The 19436-nt window shown below is 42.5% G+C and overlaps 1 protein-coding gene across 2 annotated transcripts; it reads right to left on the bottom strand.

Moving 5' to 3' along the window:
- Window positions 1-289: 289 nt before the first annotated feature.
- YWHAE (tyrosine 3-monooxygenase/tryptophan 5-monooxygenase activation protein epsilon) lies at window positions 290-11158 on the bottom strand. 2 transcript variants are annotated; one of them, XM_031556401.1, is made up of 6 exons: window positions 10928-11158; window positions 6285-6391; window positions 5395-5601; window positions 4530-4666; window positions 2709-2755; window positions 290-1221 (listed from the first exon to the last, which is right to left on the bottom strand). In XM_031556401.1, the coding sequence occupies exons 1-5, from the start codon at window positions 11123-11125 to the stop codon at window positions 2748-2750; spliced, it is 657 nt and encodes a 218-aa protein (XP_031412261.1). In that variant the 5' UTR covers window positions 11126-11158; the 3' UTR covers window positions 290-1221; window positions 2709-2747. The 2 variants fall into 2 exon arrangements, with proteins under 2 accessions (XP_031412261.1, XP_010720031.1); XM_010721729.3 differs by lacking the exon at window positions 2709-2755 and having other exon boundaries at window positions 10928-11157.
- Between the last annotated feature and the right edge of the window lie 8278 nt (window positions 11159-19436).

Below are 19436 nucleotides of genomic sequence, written 5' to 3'. Positions count from 1 at the left end.
CTGGAAAAGTCGGCCTCTAGAGGCAAGCAAAAGAAACAGGAATAGTGCTTTGTGCACTGAGTTCAAAGGAAACCTGACTGAGTGGTGTGGAACAGCTCCAACTCCTGATGCAGTGCAGGCTCTCAAGGAAGCTGGGCTCGACTGTAAGCCTCAACTTACTTATCTCACAGAAGGAAAGCAGTGCTGTTATTCCTCTCTCCTCTCTTCCCCCCTCTCCAAATGTTCCTATTCAAAGCAACAGAGGAAAATTATTCTTGCTGAAGTAATATAAAGGAAAGTCATAGTAATATTTGGCATTTTTAATTTAGGTTTGTTTTATTTAAGTTTAATGTTAATTCCATGCTGTGTTTCAGTAAGAACAATACAGATTCTGTATCTGTGGCTCCAGTCAGATATCCAGTAGTACAAATTAGCTTCAAGTTACACATACTGAACAAAAGAGGTTGAGCGAGCGAAGGGAGATGGGGAGGGGGGAGGGAGAAAAGAAAAAATATTGAACACGCATGCAGGCTTATCAATGCCACCTTCAATGCTAACCTGCTTTGAGGAAAAGTAAAGAGTAGGCAAGAATGAGCAGCCACGGATTGTTGAACTGTTACCAGCACCATGTTTTTCAGCAACATTTCAGCAGTTTGGAAGGATTTTTTTTCCTTTTTTTTTTTATTACAGTAACCCCACTACAATATACATCCCAATGCAACCTGTAACTTCAAGCTAAACATCCAATTAATTTTAAACATTGGTATAAAATTCAGTTTAAACAATTATAAAAAAAGAAAAATGCCACCACATGCATGCTACCTCGTGATAAGGAATCTCTCCCCTACAAGTCTAACAGCCTCCAGGTGTCACATCCACTTCTAATGGCCATCACCACGGCTGGCAGGAGACAACACAGTAATGCTGAAAAGCCTTTATGCAGTCCTGTTAGTGTCTTAAAGAACCTAAAAGCTGGCACCAGTAAAATCCACAGAAATTCACTCTTGCCTTTAAGAACTTTTAAACTGTGTAAAAAAAAATAAAAATAAAGAAACCCAACAGGGCAGGAACCTAAATTCTGAGACCCAATGTAAAAGTCAGATTTGGTGGTTCTCAGAGTGACACTGAGGGTTTTTGTGGGGAGGGGGAAGGGTGGTCAGAGATGGGTTCTCTTGTTGGCCTTTGTGTCTCACTGGTTTTCATCTTCCACATCCTGCAGCGCTTCTTTATTCTGTTCTTCACCTATGGAAGCATTTAGAAGTAAGGAAGAAGTTAGCTTCTAAAAATGAGACCTGAAGAAAGCCTTACCAAGCGTCTAAGATTAATACTTTCATGCAATTCCACACTCACTCACACTTGCATAAATGGCACACGCTCATAACAGCCAGTTCTGGAGCAAAGCGCTTCCATGGACATTAAGCCTTGGAACCAACTGCTCACACTTCATACCATAACTGCTCTGTTGTAAGGACAGACAATGAACCACCACCCTGAAAGCTGAGGCTGTGTGTGATCAGCCCTGTTGTTGATCAGGAGATAAACAGCCAGGATGAAAGCCATCAGAATAGCTGTAGGTCCACATCCTTTAATCACGGAATACCTTCCTATGGAACCTCATTTCTACTGTGGAGATCACTAAGGACATCTCAGCAACCAGCTACCACAAACTGTACACCAAAAACACTGAAGAATGCCAGTATTTTTTCCTGTCCAAGTCCACTCAGCCTCAACAACTGCAACTGACTGCAGTCCAGTTTACACCAGTGACACATGAACGCCCTTCCCTGCTGTAAAAATCCAACATGACAAGAAATCCTGGGCTTGAGCTGATTAAGAATGCTCTGTGGAAATTCATGTCTCATGGAAAAGCAGCCGGTTTGGACCTATCCAACCAGGCTGCAGCATGCAGTGCAATGGAAGCCCATCCGTAAGGACTCAGGCAGGAGGTGCATGCAGTGCTTCCTGCACAGCTCTGCTGCAACAGGGAGAGGTTACCATACTGAGCTAAGGCCACAGTGCATGCAACATTAAGCTAAGTGGCAGGAAACTGAACAAACGCTTTCTTCACAATTATCCTCAGCCAGGTGACATGGCACTGTCTTAAAGGCACATAACAAGAACTGTCCAAAACATCATTTGCAATAAAATCCACTCAGATGAGACTAATGACTTTTAGTACATCATCAGAATGCCTGCTCAGAGCATATCCAGGTTCAGAATTACCACCAGGCACAATGCAAGGCAGAGGTGGTCTCCTGCTCTGGCAGGGGGGTTGGACTAAGATGATCTTTTGAGGTCCCTTCCAATCCCCAACACTCTGTGTTCAACAACAAAATTTACAATCAGAACTACAAAAACAGATTATTTAAATGAAGAATGCCAAGGCTCTAACCAAAGATGATGATTAGAAGATCTGAGCATGCTCTAGCCAATGCACTTAAGCAAATAGTCCTGTAACAGGCAATAGTGGAAGTACTTTTCATGCCTAAATATTCTTAATATTCCATCCAGGTATGCAGCTCAATTCCCAAACACTGGGGTTATGTTGGAACTTAGTTACATGTATCAGACCTGAGCAACAGCTCAGAGATCAGAACATTGCTCAGCCCTGGAATGGAGCCCAAGATACAAGCAGTTGTCAGCAGCAAAACAGTGACAGAGGCAAGCATGATTAGTGATCAGAGGAAAACTGAGGCTGCAAAGCTCTTTGAGCCATGACAAGGACTTACAAAGTAGACTTTTTAGGAAAAGAACAGTTGGACTTTCCTTTAGGAATCTATACAGCAGGAAAGAAGGGGAGAATAGGAATCATATGAAGACGACATCACAAGCGTGGAAGTAAACTAAACAGCTTGTCTATGGCACGGTTAAGACATGGTACACGAGATGAAAAGGTGCAGCAGCTGAGTAATGCTCCATTTCAGAATGTCACTGCAATCTACACAACTGAATCCAAGGGTGGGCAAAATGGTCAAAAGGCTTTTTTAAAGTCACCACCCCCCCTCAGGAAAGCAGTAACAGTGAGCACCTTTCTGAATGCCACGATTAATGTCTGCCTATACTTAAAGGCTCTAGGCCATTCTGGGGCACCGAGTTCTGGAAATAACTGCTTCAAATGCACTCAGTGCATCTACTGCATGCTGTAAGGAAAACACAGCTTTGCACCTACATGTGTACACATCACTCAAACACTGCATTCTTTGGGACCTTGAGCTGCAGAAGAGTTCTAAGCAGTTCTGCAGTATTTACAGTTTTGTAACCAGTCCTTCTGGAATGCATCATGAACAGTAACAACATGATTCTGAACTGCTTCAAGAACAACAAAAACACTGGTTTTCTGTGCTACAGAGCTAATGATGATATGAGCTATTTGAATGTGGATTATGCAAAAAAGGGAGGTGAAGAGCCTCTGCAAACAGTCTTGTTAAGTTTCTGTGGTATGAAATGAAATGTCACACAGCTCACATGCAAACAAAGGTTACTTCTGGAAAATGTTCCAATGCTGCTACCTCACGTCAGCCATCCAGCTTGTGAGCTGTGCTGAAATTTCTTTCCCAGTGCCTCAGCACAGGAAGGAATGCACCTAACAGCACTGCAGTGTTAGAGCAGTGTCTCTACTGATCCACATACAGTACATGTAAGTCCAAAGAAATCGGGGTAACATTTTAACTGTAGCATCCACGTGGTAACATGCAGAAGTTTGCAATGCTACAGCTGCTTTCAGAGGGATACAGCACTGGAAAGAGAAGCCCTCTGACTACCACCATGGTGCAAGTAATGTCTTAAATAAGCATCCTACAGTTTTACGAAGTATCTGAAGTTGGAATGTTGTTTCAGAGCTCTGAGTATCTAAGTGTCTAATGTACTTCAAACAGGACTCACATTCTTCTCTTAAGGTAAAAGAAAAAACAGTTTTAAAAACTTCTTTCCAGAACTTTTTTTCTAAAAAAAAAAAAAAGCACAAGTTCTCTCTCTCTAGGTAAAGAGATGTTTAAACTGCCAGTAAGTGGGACAAGGCAAACAATGCAGTTTACACCTGGCACTGTATACCAAACTCTAAGAGAAAACAGCCTCCTTAGAACACCAAATAAGTGCCAGATGTCAGTAAGCAGTGCTCCCTGCCCCATGCTGGGGACACACTCCAGTCTCTGCTCTGGCAATGCCCTCTGTAGAGGCACAAGCCTACCATCTGATGGGAGTACTTCAAGAAGGAAAAGCTTTTCAAACATCCAAATATCAGAAGTGACCTGAGAGAAGGGAACAGAACCAGACCACTCACAATACTTCCTCCTGCACTGGAAATTCATATCTGGTTGAAAGGGGAGCTGGAAGACCAACATGACAAGCCACTAACGAAACAGACTAATTAAGCCACTGCTTTTAAAATAATCACTGATGTTTACAATATTATTAATCTCACACCTTTAACTGTGAAGCTGAAAGTTTCCTCGTTGGTGTTTTTACTGCTGCCTTTCATGATCTGAATATTTCCTAGATGTTTTCTGGCCAGGAATGAGGAGACGCAGCAGTTCAGAGCTGAGCTCACTTACCATCACCCTGCATGTCTGAAGTCCATAGTGTCAGGTTATCACGTAACAACTGCATGATAAGTGTAGAGTCCTTATAGCTTTCTTCACTCAGCGTATCCAGTTCTGCAATAGCATCATCAAAAGCTGCTTTCGCCAACCTGTAAGCACAGAACAAATCCAATTTAACATCAACTAAGAAAGAGAATTCAGAAGCCTACACACCGAACCTATTAGTCAGAGAACCCAACTTCTAGTTGGCTGTATGACAACCACAGCCTCTATGATTTTTTTTTCCCTTCAAAACTGACTGCTTTGCCTGCCTAAGAACAGTACGGACTCAATCTGTTTCCTTAAACATTACTACACCCTGCAGTGCTGCTGTTTGCTAAAAGCTTTAAAAAAGTATTTACCTAACCTGCAATGACAGGTCTGAAATACACCGTTTGCTTTGTTCCTCATTTTTATGTCCATACAAACTAAATCCCTCAAGATAGATGAGATCATAATTCTGTAGATGTCACTCATTTGTGACCATGACCTCTCACATGTTGTGTAAGACTTGTTTAAGAGCCAGCAGCAACAGAGTCAAGTTCAGTTACACTTCTTGCAGGAAAAAGACGTGCACAAAGTTAACGTGCAAGCTGTCAAGCTGCCACTGGTTCACTGATTCAAAGTTAATGTTATTCTGCTTCTCCAATAATCTACTCTCAGATAAACAAATACATATGGGCTGAAAAGGAAAAGCTGAAAGCTTTTCTGATGTCTCGTCTCAAACAAAGCAAGAAAAAAAACAGCCCAGTGTTTGAGTTAAAGGCATTACACCCAACTGGGAATCGCATTCAGCTTGTTGAGCATTCACAGAAAATCCCCCCATCTTCTCAGTCACCTGCAGGCACGATCAGGAGAATTAAGAATTTCATAGTAGAATACAGAGAAGTTGAGGGCAAGTCCTAGGCGGATAGGATGTGTTGGTGGGAGTTCTGTCATTGCAATATCACTAGCAGCCTTGTAAGCCACCAAGCTGTTCTCTGCAGCCTCCTTCCTGTCATTCCCTGTGGCAAACTCAGCCAGATACCTATGGTAGTCCCCCTTCCTGAAAGCAAGAACAGAACAAACAAGAACTCATTATTTTCACACCAGCCACAAAAACTGCTTAGTTTCAAAATCTACTTTATACATTTACACATTAAGGGATGTTGCTGCTGAATTACTGTCCAGACAACAGTGCCTCAGTACCTCAGTAAGTTTCAAACCACCGAGGTGTGAGCAGGAAAAAGTTTGCATTTAATTTCTGTTGCACTGGTACAGAAGTCATAGTACTGTTCTCCCCATTACCCACCTGTGCAGCTGTACAAGTGTACCTCATCTAAAACTGTGGGTTTTTTAAACCTGCAACAATAGAGATACTTCAAATAGAGGGGATCATTTAAAGATTGCTCCAAGACTGTAATGACAGCAGCTCATACAAGAAAGCACTAAAGCAGAGATGAGATCCTGTATTATCTCAAAGAAAATGGTCAGTACATTTAAAATCTGCACAACAGCCCCTGAGAAGCTCTGACCATCTTATTCTGAAGTGCCCTAAAGCTCCTGTCTGCCAATAACACCCCAAATGCAGACAAAAAGGGATATTCATTACACACAATTGAACTGCCCTCTTCTAGAAAGAAATTACCATCCTTGACTGTGCAGAAAAACAACCATTTGTAGCTACTGTACTCTTGTTATCTATTCCAGCTACAACATGCAGTCCTCGCCTCACATGGCAACACTTACATTTTGTAATAGAAAACCTTGGACTCGCCAGTGTTAGCTGCTGGAATGAGGTGTTTGTCCAGTACATCCAGAATGTCACAACAGATTAACTTCAGTTCAGTCTCAACCTAAAAAGAAAAATAACCGCAACGAGGCGAGGTCAGCATTGAGACTAAAAGGCTGTTCAAAAAATAATATCAAACAGGTGACAAAAATCCAAGGAGGGGGAAAACAAGAAAAAACAATAAAAGATTCAGCTGTCCACAGGTACATTAAACAAAAACAGCACGAGGCAATTAGCTGGGACCCAGGGAGGCAAGGACTGATGGATGATGAAATGCATAACTGAATAACGGAATTACACATTCCCTGGAAAACATCTTGCTAGACAGTTGCATTACGTCTGTCTCAGCATATAATTCCTTACTGCAAGACTTGCACGACCAATGCCTCACATTTTTGAGCCTGGAAGGCTGCCCTAAAGTGGTAATGGTGAAGGGGAACAGTTTGAATGCAGTTCAAAGAGGTCAGCTCAATTCCATCTCATCCTCGGGGTTAATCTACACATTCACAACAGGTTTTCACTGCCCACCTGGGACACACAGTCTAACAGAGAGCCCTACAACAAAAATCCTGTAATAATAGATCCAAAATGTCACACACAGAAGAAACAAAGCCAGAAAAAATACAAACTTCAGAAGCAGGCAAAAAACAAGCAAAGCATAGCAGAAACAATAAACACTAACAGCAAGGTCAGCAACAAAGGAAAACCAATAAATAAAGTCTTATATGAGGACTTTAATAGCCACAGATGGAAACGATCACATCGCTTTTTCTTCCTGATTTAGAACATAAAGCAAGGGTTATAAGGTTGGTTTATACCATAGGAAGTGTCACACCTGAAAGCAAAGAAATGAAGCATCTTCAAGAAAAACCACCTAAAAACTGTCTTTGCACATCAGCATTGCCCACAAACAGATTTGTTCCAAGCATTCCTCGTTATTCACAGTAGGAGGGGTTGACAAAGTGCACAGCAACCCACTGCTGCTCTCTCACAATTCAGCATTAACTTGCATAGTAACAGCTAGAGACAACTTTGGCTCAAACCACTGTTAGGTTCCATAAAGCAGAGGTTTTCAAGGGAAGGCATCAACATCAGCTTCAATGAACTGCCCCAGGAGCTGCACATCCCACACCACAGAGCAGCCCATCAGCCCACTGCCCTTCTCACCCCTCCACCCACGCAGTTTTCTTTCACACAGCGATGCTCTTACCATGCAGCATCACTACAGAGCTCCCAATTCATGGTCTGTACCCACATCTAACCTCAAGAGCTGTTATGCTGCAGATCTAGAAGAAGTTAAACTGGCACATTCCAATTTGTACCAAGTTACAGACATGGAAAAGCTCCTTTAGGTAAATTCATCTACAGCAGATGTCGTGTACACAATGTTGGGATGCCCTAAAACTCAAGTGGGGAGTTAAATGCTATACTTAGTTATGTGACAAATGCTTAAGGAAGTTGCTGAAATATGGTTACTTGAAGTATCTACTTCATATATTCTTGTGCTACAAAAGCTATAAAACCTTTGCCAGCAGTCAGTTCCTGCAAACTTCTTTCCTCTTGATCCTCTTTCTCAATGACTTCTTTTGCAGAGAGATCTTCAGCAAAACTGCAAAGAATTAAATCAGTTTCTAATCTTCTTTTGTTAAACCACACATGTACAAAGTTCCATTTCATCCCAGACCTTTTTCAGCTGTGTTTCAAGGATCACTCACACGAGTTACCAGAGATCAGCTGCTGACCAGGGCAACGTATTTACCCTGATCAGGCTTTAAACTTTAAGATTTCATACAAACTGAGTTAAGAACAAAAAAGAAATCCCCCACCCCACTCCTCCCCCCTCTCCCCAAATCCTAAGAGATCTTTTATGAAAAGAATCTTCTCTCAGACTGGATCACTGAGCTCTGCAAAGCCAGCACAGGAGCCCACACTAAGCCTGTTCAGAGCACTTGGAACAGGCAGTTTTACAGCTCAAAATACAACACGCAGAACTACAGGCTCTGACTGGCAAGGAGAGATGGCTCATCCCAGTAGGTGTGCAGTGGTCCCTACTGTGCTGCTGTGCCTCCTTGTTTTAGTAGCAGTGCTGGTTTAAGCAGATTTCAGATTGTGTTCTCAGCCCTGCAGGTACAGAGCCCCATAAACCACCTGGTGACTCCAACAAAGAAACTTACTGGAAACCACCAGGAGGTCGGGGCCTGTTCTAATTCCTCGCCCTAGTTCAGTATTTAGCCCACAGAAGAGCTGTGCCTCATAACTGAGATACAACATGAAACCAGTGCAATTGGCAGCAGTTGCTGAAACCTGTGAGCTGCCTTCCTCCTCGTGCCCCTGAAAAATAAAGAGCACATCAACACACAGCCTAATGTGCAGGCCATGTATGAAGAGGTGAAGGCAGCCCTGCAGCTTTCCCAAAACACAGCCCAGCTTGTTAAGCACAAACACTAGAAACAGACGTAAATACAGACCTGAAGGGGAAGGTGAACACTTGTCCTATGCTATTAGTGAAGGGATTTGCTCTTAGAGCAAGGATGTGAGCTGCATCGTCTGCAAACATACGCTGCTTCATCCGCTCAAGGACAAGCTAAGAAAGCCTGTGTTCTCATCCACAGAGATGCAATGGAGCCAGGAGCTCCACTTCCGCACATCCACGTGGCCACATGCCCCCCAAAAAAGCAGAAATCACATAGGCAGCATTTTTTCCACGTGATTACAATGTGTTATGCTACATCTGTCTTAATATCTCACACCATCACCCCTTGAGATCTTTCCCAAATCATACTGGCTAGTAACTTCAAGTCTATGGAGTTTGAACACAACCAAAAAGTGTTAAATTATAACAAATACCAATACAGACAAGAAACATCCATTACTTGCACACAAACTACATCTTTTATTTCAACTCAAGCAGCAATTTCTGGCTCTGCCAGCCCACTGTTGGTTCTGGTGATAGGGGAGGATTTCTCCACCAACAGTGCCCCTCTCCACTCCTCAGCACTTTAAACTTGGCCTGTTGGTCCCCAAAAAAGTTCTTTTTTTTTTTCCCCTTCTCCTTCCTCATAGTCTTGCAAGCATAGGAAGGATCTCTTAACAACATTCAATTTAAAATGAGAAATGAAGTAACGGTATGTATTTGTTGACCAGACAGGTAGTAAGCAAAATCATCCCAACTCTCCAGACCTTATCTGCTCCCCCAAGCACTGAGTATGACAGCAGGGCAGTTCTGCAGCTCTCATGTCTGCAGCAAAAGAGAGAAGCTGCACCCAAACCTCTGCATATATTCTTTAGGCCTTTATTGCTCAAATTCCGTCTTGACAAATCAATTAATGCTCTCCACATACCAGATAAGTCTTCCAGTAACTACAAACAGGACGTGGTCTTCAGCTACAGCCAACAGCACGAGCCTCTTGGGGCACCCAGGCTAGGCAGGCAGACACATCTACTCTTTCTTCAGCATGGAAATGCACTCCTGTGCTCCCCACTGCATTCTTCACCTAAAGCCTACAGCACCCAGAAGGACCTGTGATGCTCTTCCCTTGAAAAATTTAGCAGATGAAAGTACTGTTGCACAGCAGTGCACTCTGTGTGGCCCATACATTTATCTCAATACACTACTCCAAGGACTGTATATATTTCTTGCTCACCAGTCTGTTCTGCACAGCACTTGCTTGCTTTAAATAGAAATGCAGAACAATATATTTTACAGTCCTTCCAGAGACAATGAAAAGTCTTTTCACTATTAAAGGATCTCTGGAAAAGATAATAAACTGCCCACAAAATGTTAAGCAAAGAAAAAAAAAAATACCAAAACACCACAACTTGAAAGCATGAAGTTTGAGATAAATGATACTGCCTTAATTTATATGCTCTGCTAGGAAGATTTTAGATACCCATCAAGAAATGGTATTTGGGACTGTATGTAACTGGCAGAGCTTCACCCCATCAGCACGCCAGCATAAAATTAGAACTTGAACAATTCCATGGAGCAAACAAAATGCTATGAGTCAAAAGAAAGCAGTCCAGAGCCATTCTTCAGAAACGACTTCCAAGTCAACATCGTTTCCATTGACAGTGTATGAATCAGTGCCAGGTAGTTAAAAGAGACTCCACTGTTTCTCTGCAAGTGAAGATGGGAACCGTGGAGGCACTGATCCTGCAGTGATGGATCTGAAGTCTCTGCAGAAACGCGTAGGATTTCATTTCTATAGGAGAACGTCTGCTCCACATTAAAGCATCACTTAAGGAGGCCTGGGTGGGGGGGAGGAACAGCTCCCTGTTCTAAGAGCCGACGGTTTCATTAGTCCTCACTGATGAAAGGCTAAGCTCACTCCAAGTTCTCCATTTTAGGTAAAGCTGCACAGGCTGACTAGACTCACCATTCAGTTATTTCCATCTATTCTTCCCCCCTTTCTGAAGGGAGAAAATAGCAAGGCCCTACAGCTCATTACACATCCAAGTTTCACAGCTGAGATGACCACAATATCTTAACATTCCCTGTTCCTACAAACATGGGAGTGCTTAAACTTAAGGGTAACAAACCCAGAGTCCAGATTTTTTTTTAGCTAAATGGCACGATGCTCCAGCACCAACTACACCTTACCATTTGCCGATATTCCCGAATCATTTTTAATTTATCTTCTCCTCCTTTGTTTTCTTCTTTCTGTTCAATGCTGCTGATTATTCTCCAGGAAGCTCTTCTGGCTCCAATCACGTTTTTATATGCAACAGAAAGCAGGTTTCTTTCTTCCACTGTCAACTCCACATCCATTCCAGCCACTTTCTTCATTGATTCAACCATTTCTAGGATGAAAAGGTCACGCAGTTATTCTCAACATTAAAACACCTTTCAAACCATTCAAGAGAAGCTGTGCATTAATGATAACTTGTCAAAATAGGCTCCCTCCTCCTTTCATACAGTTACACCTTGCTTTTAGAGAGGAATGCTCCAAACAAGCCAGTGAGCACCTACACAAAGGAACTGCCTGATGCTCTTTTAAATGCATTTGACAGGGGTACCCAGAACATCCTTAAAGGCAGTTTGAGACACAAACAAAACCAGCTTAGCAGTAGGATTCCATAGAAGCAAAGCAGCAAGAATACTGCCATTAGGGAAGCAAGTCCAAGTTCCAAGTGGAAGCCACCAGAAGAAAAATTAACTGCTTGGAGAAGTGACAAGAGCCCTCCTGAGGATAAGCAGAGCAGCACCACCTAGCCATGCCACGCAACTATTTGCACTGGAAAAATAACACACTAAATGTAATTCGTATTTATAGCTTAAACCATTTAGAAAAGACTTCCAAACCTCAGGTGAAAAAAAATGATTACTAAATACAGCTTTTCTATATCCAAATGAAAGTAAAAGCCTGAATTACTTAAGAAAGGCTTTAATCCTTTCATTACCTCATCACATTATAGTTTCCTATGACACAACAGAAAAATAAAGGCTGAAATTATTACGTATGTGCTGAGAGCCTAGTCTGAGACACCCAGAAGCCCTAAGTTATCTCCTGCCAAAGAGTGCTTCAGCTCATTCAACCTTTACCTTTCAGCTTCTAGAGCAGATGAGAATCCCACAGACAGGAAAGCCATTAATGAGTGAGACTGAGCCCCCAGCAGCACCCTAACCCTACCTCCATCACATCCTCATCCTCCCCTACCCCCAAACCTTCACATGTTCTGCTGTATAATGGCAGTAAGTAAGAAGATGCAAGTGAATCTGAACTGTCATTTCCTCCTCCCATCAGGTGCCAAAACTCATCACCTTTGCAGGCAGAAGCCATTTCAGTAATAGAACTCTAGCCTCAATTTTCTCCCCTGTAGGAACGCTGTTATCAGTCTCCAGCAGGTTGCCACATATGCAGGACAATTTAATAGCAGCTCTGTTCTCATCAGGAGAAAAAACAGCCCTTCCTCTAACAGTACATTCTGCTGCTCCAGCTCACGAAGCAACAAAAAGTGATGCCAGGATAAAGTGTTTATCACACCTTACAGTTTTAAAATGAACTCTTTTTGATGAAGATTTCAGAAAGTCATCCTAAACCACTCTACTTAACATAAGCACACAGTTTCATAATTTAAACTAGCTAAGTCAAAAGCCGTATTATATAGTTACAGCAAGCAACTTAAACAGTGCATGCTCCAGGATTTATTTCCTAAAGGGTGACTCTACCATCTATTCAAATCATTTCAGAACTTGGATTTTTTTCCCTTAAACTATGAGTTATGCTCTCAGATGTTGATGTTCCTTATGCAGTAGAGGTACATTCAAGGCAGTCTGCCTGCCACAGTGTTTGCTCTTGTGAAGGACGACGAAAGCCAATGAAGACTTGCAGTCCCTGCTAGTTGGTATCTCTGCCAAGCACCAGCAAGAACCATAAGGCTTGTAGTTTAGCTTAATGTTTAACTGCCCTCAGATAAGAAAAGTAATTGAAACTGTACGCAGCTTCAGCTTGAGAAATTAACCTGTGAATGTAGCTGTGAATGCACAGCCCTCCTTTCACTCGTTAGTCACAGACATTCATGAGCTGAAGAAATACCCTCTAGAAAGTAAGTGCAGAAAACAGAGGAGATGGAAATGCTGGGCTCTTCCTCTTCCACGCTCACTTCCAGGCATCCATCATCGATGTGAAGATCTTTGTTCTGATGGAATATGACCACTACCCTTTAGCCAAACATTAGTGTGTAAAGGTTTGCATCTCTTCATACATTAGTGTGATGTACGTAGGCAATTAACTGCTCCAGAAACATGGAGGTGAGAAACACCTACAGCAAGTTTCTGGGCTCTTACATCCTTAAAAAATGAAAAAGCACACCTGTACATTCACCAATTGGGGAAAAAAAAGCAGCCTTGTTCTAGACCAAGAAATATTCTATACAAAGACAAGCCCACAAGCAGAACAAGTATTTTGTATTCTAGGTGCAGCTTTAGCTGTCTGGAAGATCCTACGCAGAGATGAAAAGCTTGGAGACGGTTCATGACAAAGTACAAGTCTCAGATTACATCTCAGTAAGGAGGATTATGGCAGCAATGACAACTCACTGCACACCCCATCTGAAGATGTTAATGCTGCATTAAGGAAGTAGCAGCACTACATGGATTCCAAAAGAGCTCATAATTAAGTGGTTGAGTTCCAGCCTTGTGGCTGTCACCATATTATACCACTGGCACATTGTGCCACAATCAGAGCAGGAAATCCCCAAGTACGAATTGAGAGGACAGGAGAATATTCTGGAGATCTACAGACTCCTATCCTTCCCCAAGCCTCTGCCATGGGTTGTTTTTGAGAATTATTACAAGAAATGAACATATTTGACTTAGCAGGTAATACCATTTATATATTTTATGGGGGAAAAAAAAGCATTTCAGAGAGACACAACACTGCCTATGCCTCCACAGCAGTCCACACCAAACCAACGTGGGCACTATTAGTTATCTGTCCCTCAACACTGCCAGTCCCACGGTTGGCTCTCACAGCACCAATGTGCTGACTGACCTGCAGGGACACAGCCACAGCCTGTGCAGCACAAAGGAATAGGGCAGAGGCTGCCACACTGAGGGCTACTACCTACAGGAGGGTGTGTGCCTTGGGGCTGGGCCTTCTGTTTTGGAGAGGAGAAAGATTACAGCTTTAAGTCCCGAGATACAGAGTTTGACATGCCTGTAAATCATAATGAAGCTTTCTAAATCCCTTAAGCATAACTATAGCTTTTCCACCTTTTCCAATAGGTAGAGGAACAGCCAAAACTAAAGTTTTAAACGCTGAAGGTGTATCCATTTCTTTAAAAATAAATAAATAAATAAATATATAGTCAAATGAACTGATCTAAAACACAGTGCCTTGAAAGCACAACCATGGAAAAAGAACAATACAATGCAGTAGTGTAGTTCTATGGGAGGACTGCAATCCATCACAAAGCAGAGAAGCCTCCAGAACAGACAACCCTTGTGCAAGAAGTAGAGCCATTTGCTTTAAATGCTAATGGATCCATACAAAGCCACAAAGTTAATTTAGCGTGCACTAAAAAGTAATGGGGGAAGTTTACAAGAGTTGAGAAGCACACTGATAACCATCTATTAGGGCACAAGTGATGAGGAAACATACAGAACACATACAGAACAGAAGAACAAATGTCTCTTTATCAGGGGAAAAATAAAAGAGACACTCCAGGTATTTTCTGTTCCCCAAACTCCAGAAGTCCCAACAATTCAGGAACTGGAGCATCCCTGCGTAAAGAATAGAAGCAGGCAACACGCTGCACATTTTCTGGAAGAATTACAAGCTTTCCCAAACAGAATCCAACATTTAACAGCAGACCTCAGGAAGGAGCAGCACCATGTATCAAACAATACCAGAACAAACCTGACAGCTTTATCATTTATGCTATTCAGACTGAAAATGCACGTCTAGGTCAGTAATTAATACAAGTGGCAACAGAAACCACTTGGCCTGAGCTACGGCTGATGTGGGAAGACAACAGCTCTTCCTTAGCTCACCTGTGTTCACCACAACCAGTATTGCAGTACTGGTAATGGCACAAACCAAACAGCCAGTAACACACCAGAAGGACCCAGAATGCAGTACCTGATCCTCAACACATGCATGTTCTCTAAGATTTCAGCAGCAGAAGAAAGAAGGCTTTTAAGAAACATGCCAGCAGACATTAAAGGAGAAGTGTTATTAACCTAACACTTCCAAGTGCAGTTATTTCATTTAAAAAAGAGAGTGGATCATAAATGCTATATTGAAGAGTATGGCTTTCTGTAAGTGCACACAGTGCCCCACAGATCTACTCGTGCTCTGAGCAAGTCACACACATGGACAAGGAGGACATGACGAATTCATTGTACCCAGATTTCCTCGAGGTATTTGTCAGGGCCCTCACCAAGGTTCAAGAAACTCTACTGCTATCAGATACAGATCAGATCCTCTTATGGACAGACACTTGGCTTAAAGAGAGCAAACAGGGTATGAGTATAGGCTCAGTGCTCAGAGCAGAGTAAGATCACCAGTGGAACCACACAGTGATCAGTGCTAGGAAGTATGCTAGCATTTGTAAATGGATCCAGAAAAAAAGAAAGAATATTCAACACTAATTTAATAGTCACAGCAAATTGCTAAGAGTAATAAAGACCAGAGAGCAGGAGAAATAATGGCACATGTGTTTCCCTATTAAGTGATGTGTAACCATGAGAACTACAGTCTATAGATCTCATTCTCTCCAGACACGCAGCCCTCTGATCCATTTGATATCAGCAGGCACCATCCTATTCACTGCAGTGATCAGCTCCAAATCCAAGGCAAGAGAAACTAAGGTTTTAACTGTTTTAACTGCCTGTGCATCCCAGACAACGTCAACATCTGTATGACTCTGAACCACACAGTTCTACAAGGCATTTGTAACTACTTTAATGCTCTTGAAGATACACGTGATCTAGGCCAAATAATCCAGGTAACAGTGGCATTTTCTGCACAATCAATCCTACAGGCTATCAACACAACTTCTAAGTCATTTCTACATCTTCAAGTTGGAAAGATGTGTTTTCCTAAAGCAAAGAGGACTACTATCTAGAGTTAGTTTGAAATCATACACAGGCAAACATAAGGACTGAGTCTCATCATATGTTTCAGTTTGACTGAGATCTGCTACTAAAGAGTCTCCTTATACAAGAACTTGAGTGAGTTAATGGACACTAACCCAGTATGTGGGCTCCTTGCAGAGCACCAAGCCATCTAAGTTTGGATGCTCAACACTTCTGGTATCTCAGAAGCTTCAAGAAGGAAGTTATGGAAGGTCCTCTCACAGAACTCTGTTGGGCAGAGGGGAATTACACCCCTTAGATACATGTACATTATTTACTTGAAAGAGGACCACTGCAAACTGAAAATAATGAACAACTTTAATGATTAATCTGTATCACAAATGAGAATTTGATTCTTCATCAGGCTCTAACTGCAAGTCCTGCTACCATGAGCCAACTCATTCTACAGTGTGTTCAGATCTTGGATTCAGTGTACTAGCACACCTTACTGCCTTCAGAGTGAAGGCTTGCTTTTCTGGCAACGAGTTAATAGCAACATGGGAGTTACATGTTGACTTGCTGTACTGGCAGTCAGGAGAGCTGCCAATTATCTTCTTCTCAGCTGTAAACTGACCTATTATCCTCACCTACTTCACCCTGGGTAAGTTTCAAATCATATTTCAAGATCTCTGGCACAAAACTGCTAGCAGGACTGAAGCACCCACAGTATTCACCCAGAGCTTACCTTCTATCCTAGCATGCTTCTCAATTGATGAGAAGAAAGGTGCTACCTAGCTTCTGCAACGGAGAGTTAGTTTTGACATTCAGCAGTCCGTGAGAACGCAGATACAAACAATCTCTTGATGTAAGAAAGTAAAACGTTAGTAAGGTGATTTCATAAACCAATGCAGTTTTATCTACTCCAGTTGTTCCCCAGAAAAGACATTTCATACATACATTATGCTATTAATAACAGTCTTTGAAGGAACTCAGAGGGTTTTCACCCAGAAGGTGGTGACACACTGGAACAGGTTGCCCAAGGAAGTTGTGGATGCCCCATCCCTGGAGGCATTCAAGGCAGTGTGGCTCTGGGCAACCCGTTCTGGTGGTTGGCAACCCTGCACACAGCAGGGGGTTGGAACTGCAGGATCACTGCGGTCCTTTTCAACCCAGCCCATTTTATGATTCTATGAACTGCAGGTAAGTGTGATTTTTTTTTTCTGAAGTATGATTTGTCACAAAGCTTACTCTAACACAAGTAAGCTTCCTGGCATTTTGTGATCTGTCATGACATGCCTACGTAGATCTGTAAAGATAGTCAGACACCCAAATCTCTTCCTATCTCTAGAGATCACAGCTTAAGCGTTATTTACACTGCAAAAGCACCCAAGAAAGATGTCCTCTTAATCTGGGCCAATATACCCCCCAGGGGCTGTACAGACACAGGACTAGATTCCCAACAACTCGCAGGCACAGCTTGCAAGCTTCAGAACTTAAGTGGGTCATGTAACTAAAAAAAAAAAACACCAAAAAACTTGTTAGATGCCTACCTTAAGAGCTGCCTTAAATGCCATGGACCATGGCTGTTCTAACCACACAGCACGCTGAGTCTCAATGAGAAAGATGGGGCAGAATGTAATGCTATCCTAACATTAAACATTAGAAATTGTCATTTTACATTCATATTCAAGTCGCAGAACAGGTTTCTATTCCAGCATATTTGTAGCCAGTACTTACCATCAGTAGTATCTGAAAGTTATTAACTGTTACCTCACCATCACGTATCATAAAGATAAAGCTAAACAAAACTAAGCATCACTTCACTTCCCCACACCATTTCATTCACATTGAGCAGCCTCAGCAGAAATGCAGTATTCCATATGAGATGAGAACAAAATATACTTTTCATTTTTTAATTGGTTCCAACTGAACAAGAATACAGAATTAGATGCTAAACCTGCACCTGCAGTACATATTTTTCCAGGCCAGGGACGTGAGAAAGGAGGACACCTTTAGGACAGCCAGGAGAATTAAGGGATGCACCTTAAATTTGTTGACTCAACCTGACGCCAATAAATTCTGCAAGTCTAAAATCCACAATATTGCTTTGAAGATAAGAACACTGAAGTTATCATCACCTCCTCAGTGATAATGTTCTCGTTGCCATTCAGAAATCACATAGAAGTCCTCAAAATTCTGACCTAGCCAACTCATTCTGCAAACACACATGGGAGCATTGGGATGGAAAGCCCACTGACAGAAATGCCACACAAAGGCAATCTCTACCAACCCTTTCTTTTCTGTCACGAAATCAGGCTGCGTTGTAGATTTCTAGATGGGTAGGATCTGATTACTTTCCAAAGAAGTGATTTACCATTTATCTAGGAAAGCATCAGACAGTTATACCTCAAAAGCTCCCGAAGATAATGTATCCCCAGACGGCTGGTTTGGGGTTCCAATCCAACCACAACCAGGGCTCAGTGCTGCACTGACACTCACCTGTACCAGGTGGACAAACCTTCCCCCACCCCACACACAAACACTCAACTCCAGCAATACTGCTGGATTTGTGGTCTTTGTGGAAGATGGCAGCAGGGAGAACAATGCACCTTCCCATCCCACACTGCTAAGGAGACAAAAAAAAAAATCAAAAATACCCCAAATTTACAACCCCCTCCTCAACCACTTGTACCCATAGATGTTGCACTCCTACTATGAGCTGCATCTTACTTGGAGTGGTGGACCTCAGTCACCCCACAGTATCAGGTTTGGGGGACATTTTTTCCCTTTAACTCCCTACATTAACAGTGAAGAGACTTTTGGCTGCTGTCACCCAGTGGGATTCTTATTCCTACCCCACTTCCTACCAGAACATTCAATGCACATGGTCTTAATTACTCCTCCCTTCTTCATTTGAGTTTGTTTTCCCCCCCAAAATGTGTATTTTTCAGATGTTTTGGAATCACGTTATCAGAAGTTTTCTAAGCAATAACTCGGAGAACAAAGCCTAATTCTCACCAACTGACTCCTCTGCTCTGTGAAAACTGTGACCAATTTGAGGATCCATGGCATCTCCATACTTCTAAATGAAACCTAACCGTACTCTCACCCTTTACACACACCGGTGTTTCTTCCACTTGAAATGCATAAACACGGGTCTAAGGGTAGAAGGAACAATCCCAGATAATTAACACCACCGAGAAAATTAAAGGCCCTTTCTGCTATCGGCAAGAAAAGCACCTTGAAGGGAACACTTATACGGCAGACATTTTGGGGGCAAGAAACACCATCCGGGGCTGCCAGCTCCTTCCCACCGCCCCTTTTTTTCCCCCTGCTATAAAGGAATCGGGCACGGAGCTTATGAAGTTATTCATAAGGTGAACAAGAGGGGAGAGGGGGGAAAGAAAAAGGACAAAGCGGCAACGTAAAACGGTTTGTAATGATTTCCAGCGCGTAACGAGAGCATGTGCTCATGTGCTCTTCCTTTAGGTAACGACGGGCAGCGCTACAGGGTGAGAGCTGTCCCTCTGCGGGCTCCCGTGCCTCCAACGGAAAGCAAGGGGAGAGAAAGAGAAGCGCCATCCCCTCC

The sequence above is a fragment of the Meleagris gallopavo genome, chromosome 21 (genome assembly GCF_000146605.3).
Source record: "Meleagris gallopavo isolate NT-WF06-2002-E0010 breed Aviagen turkey brand Nicholas breeding stock chromosome 21, Turkey_5.1, whole genome shotgun sequence".
In the NCBI taxonomy this organism is placed as follows: Eukaryota; Metazoa; Chordata; class Aves; order Galliformes; family Phasianidae; genus Meleagris; species Meleagris gallopavo.
The sequence above is the reverse complement of the archived record's forward strand: the minus strand, read 5'-3'. Positions and strand labels throughout refer to the sequence as shown.

What these genes read in the sequence shown, in the direction of transcription:
- YWHAE (XM_010721729.3), bottom strand. Translation starts at nt 11,125, where the DNA reads ATGGTTGAATCAATGAAGAAAGTGGCTGGAATGGATGTGGAGTTGACA. An exon ending in TCTCCTGATCGTGCCTGCAG is followed by an intron (nt 4,667 to 5,394) that starts GTGACTGAGAAG and finishes CTGTGCTTACAG; the next exon opens with GTTGGCGAAAGCAGCTTTTG. An exon ending in TTCAGACATGCAGGGTGATG is followed by an intron (nt 1,222 to 4,529) that starts GTAAGTGAGCTC and finishes ATGCTTCCATAG; the next exon opens with GTGAAGAACAGAATAAAGAA.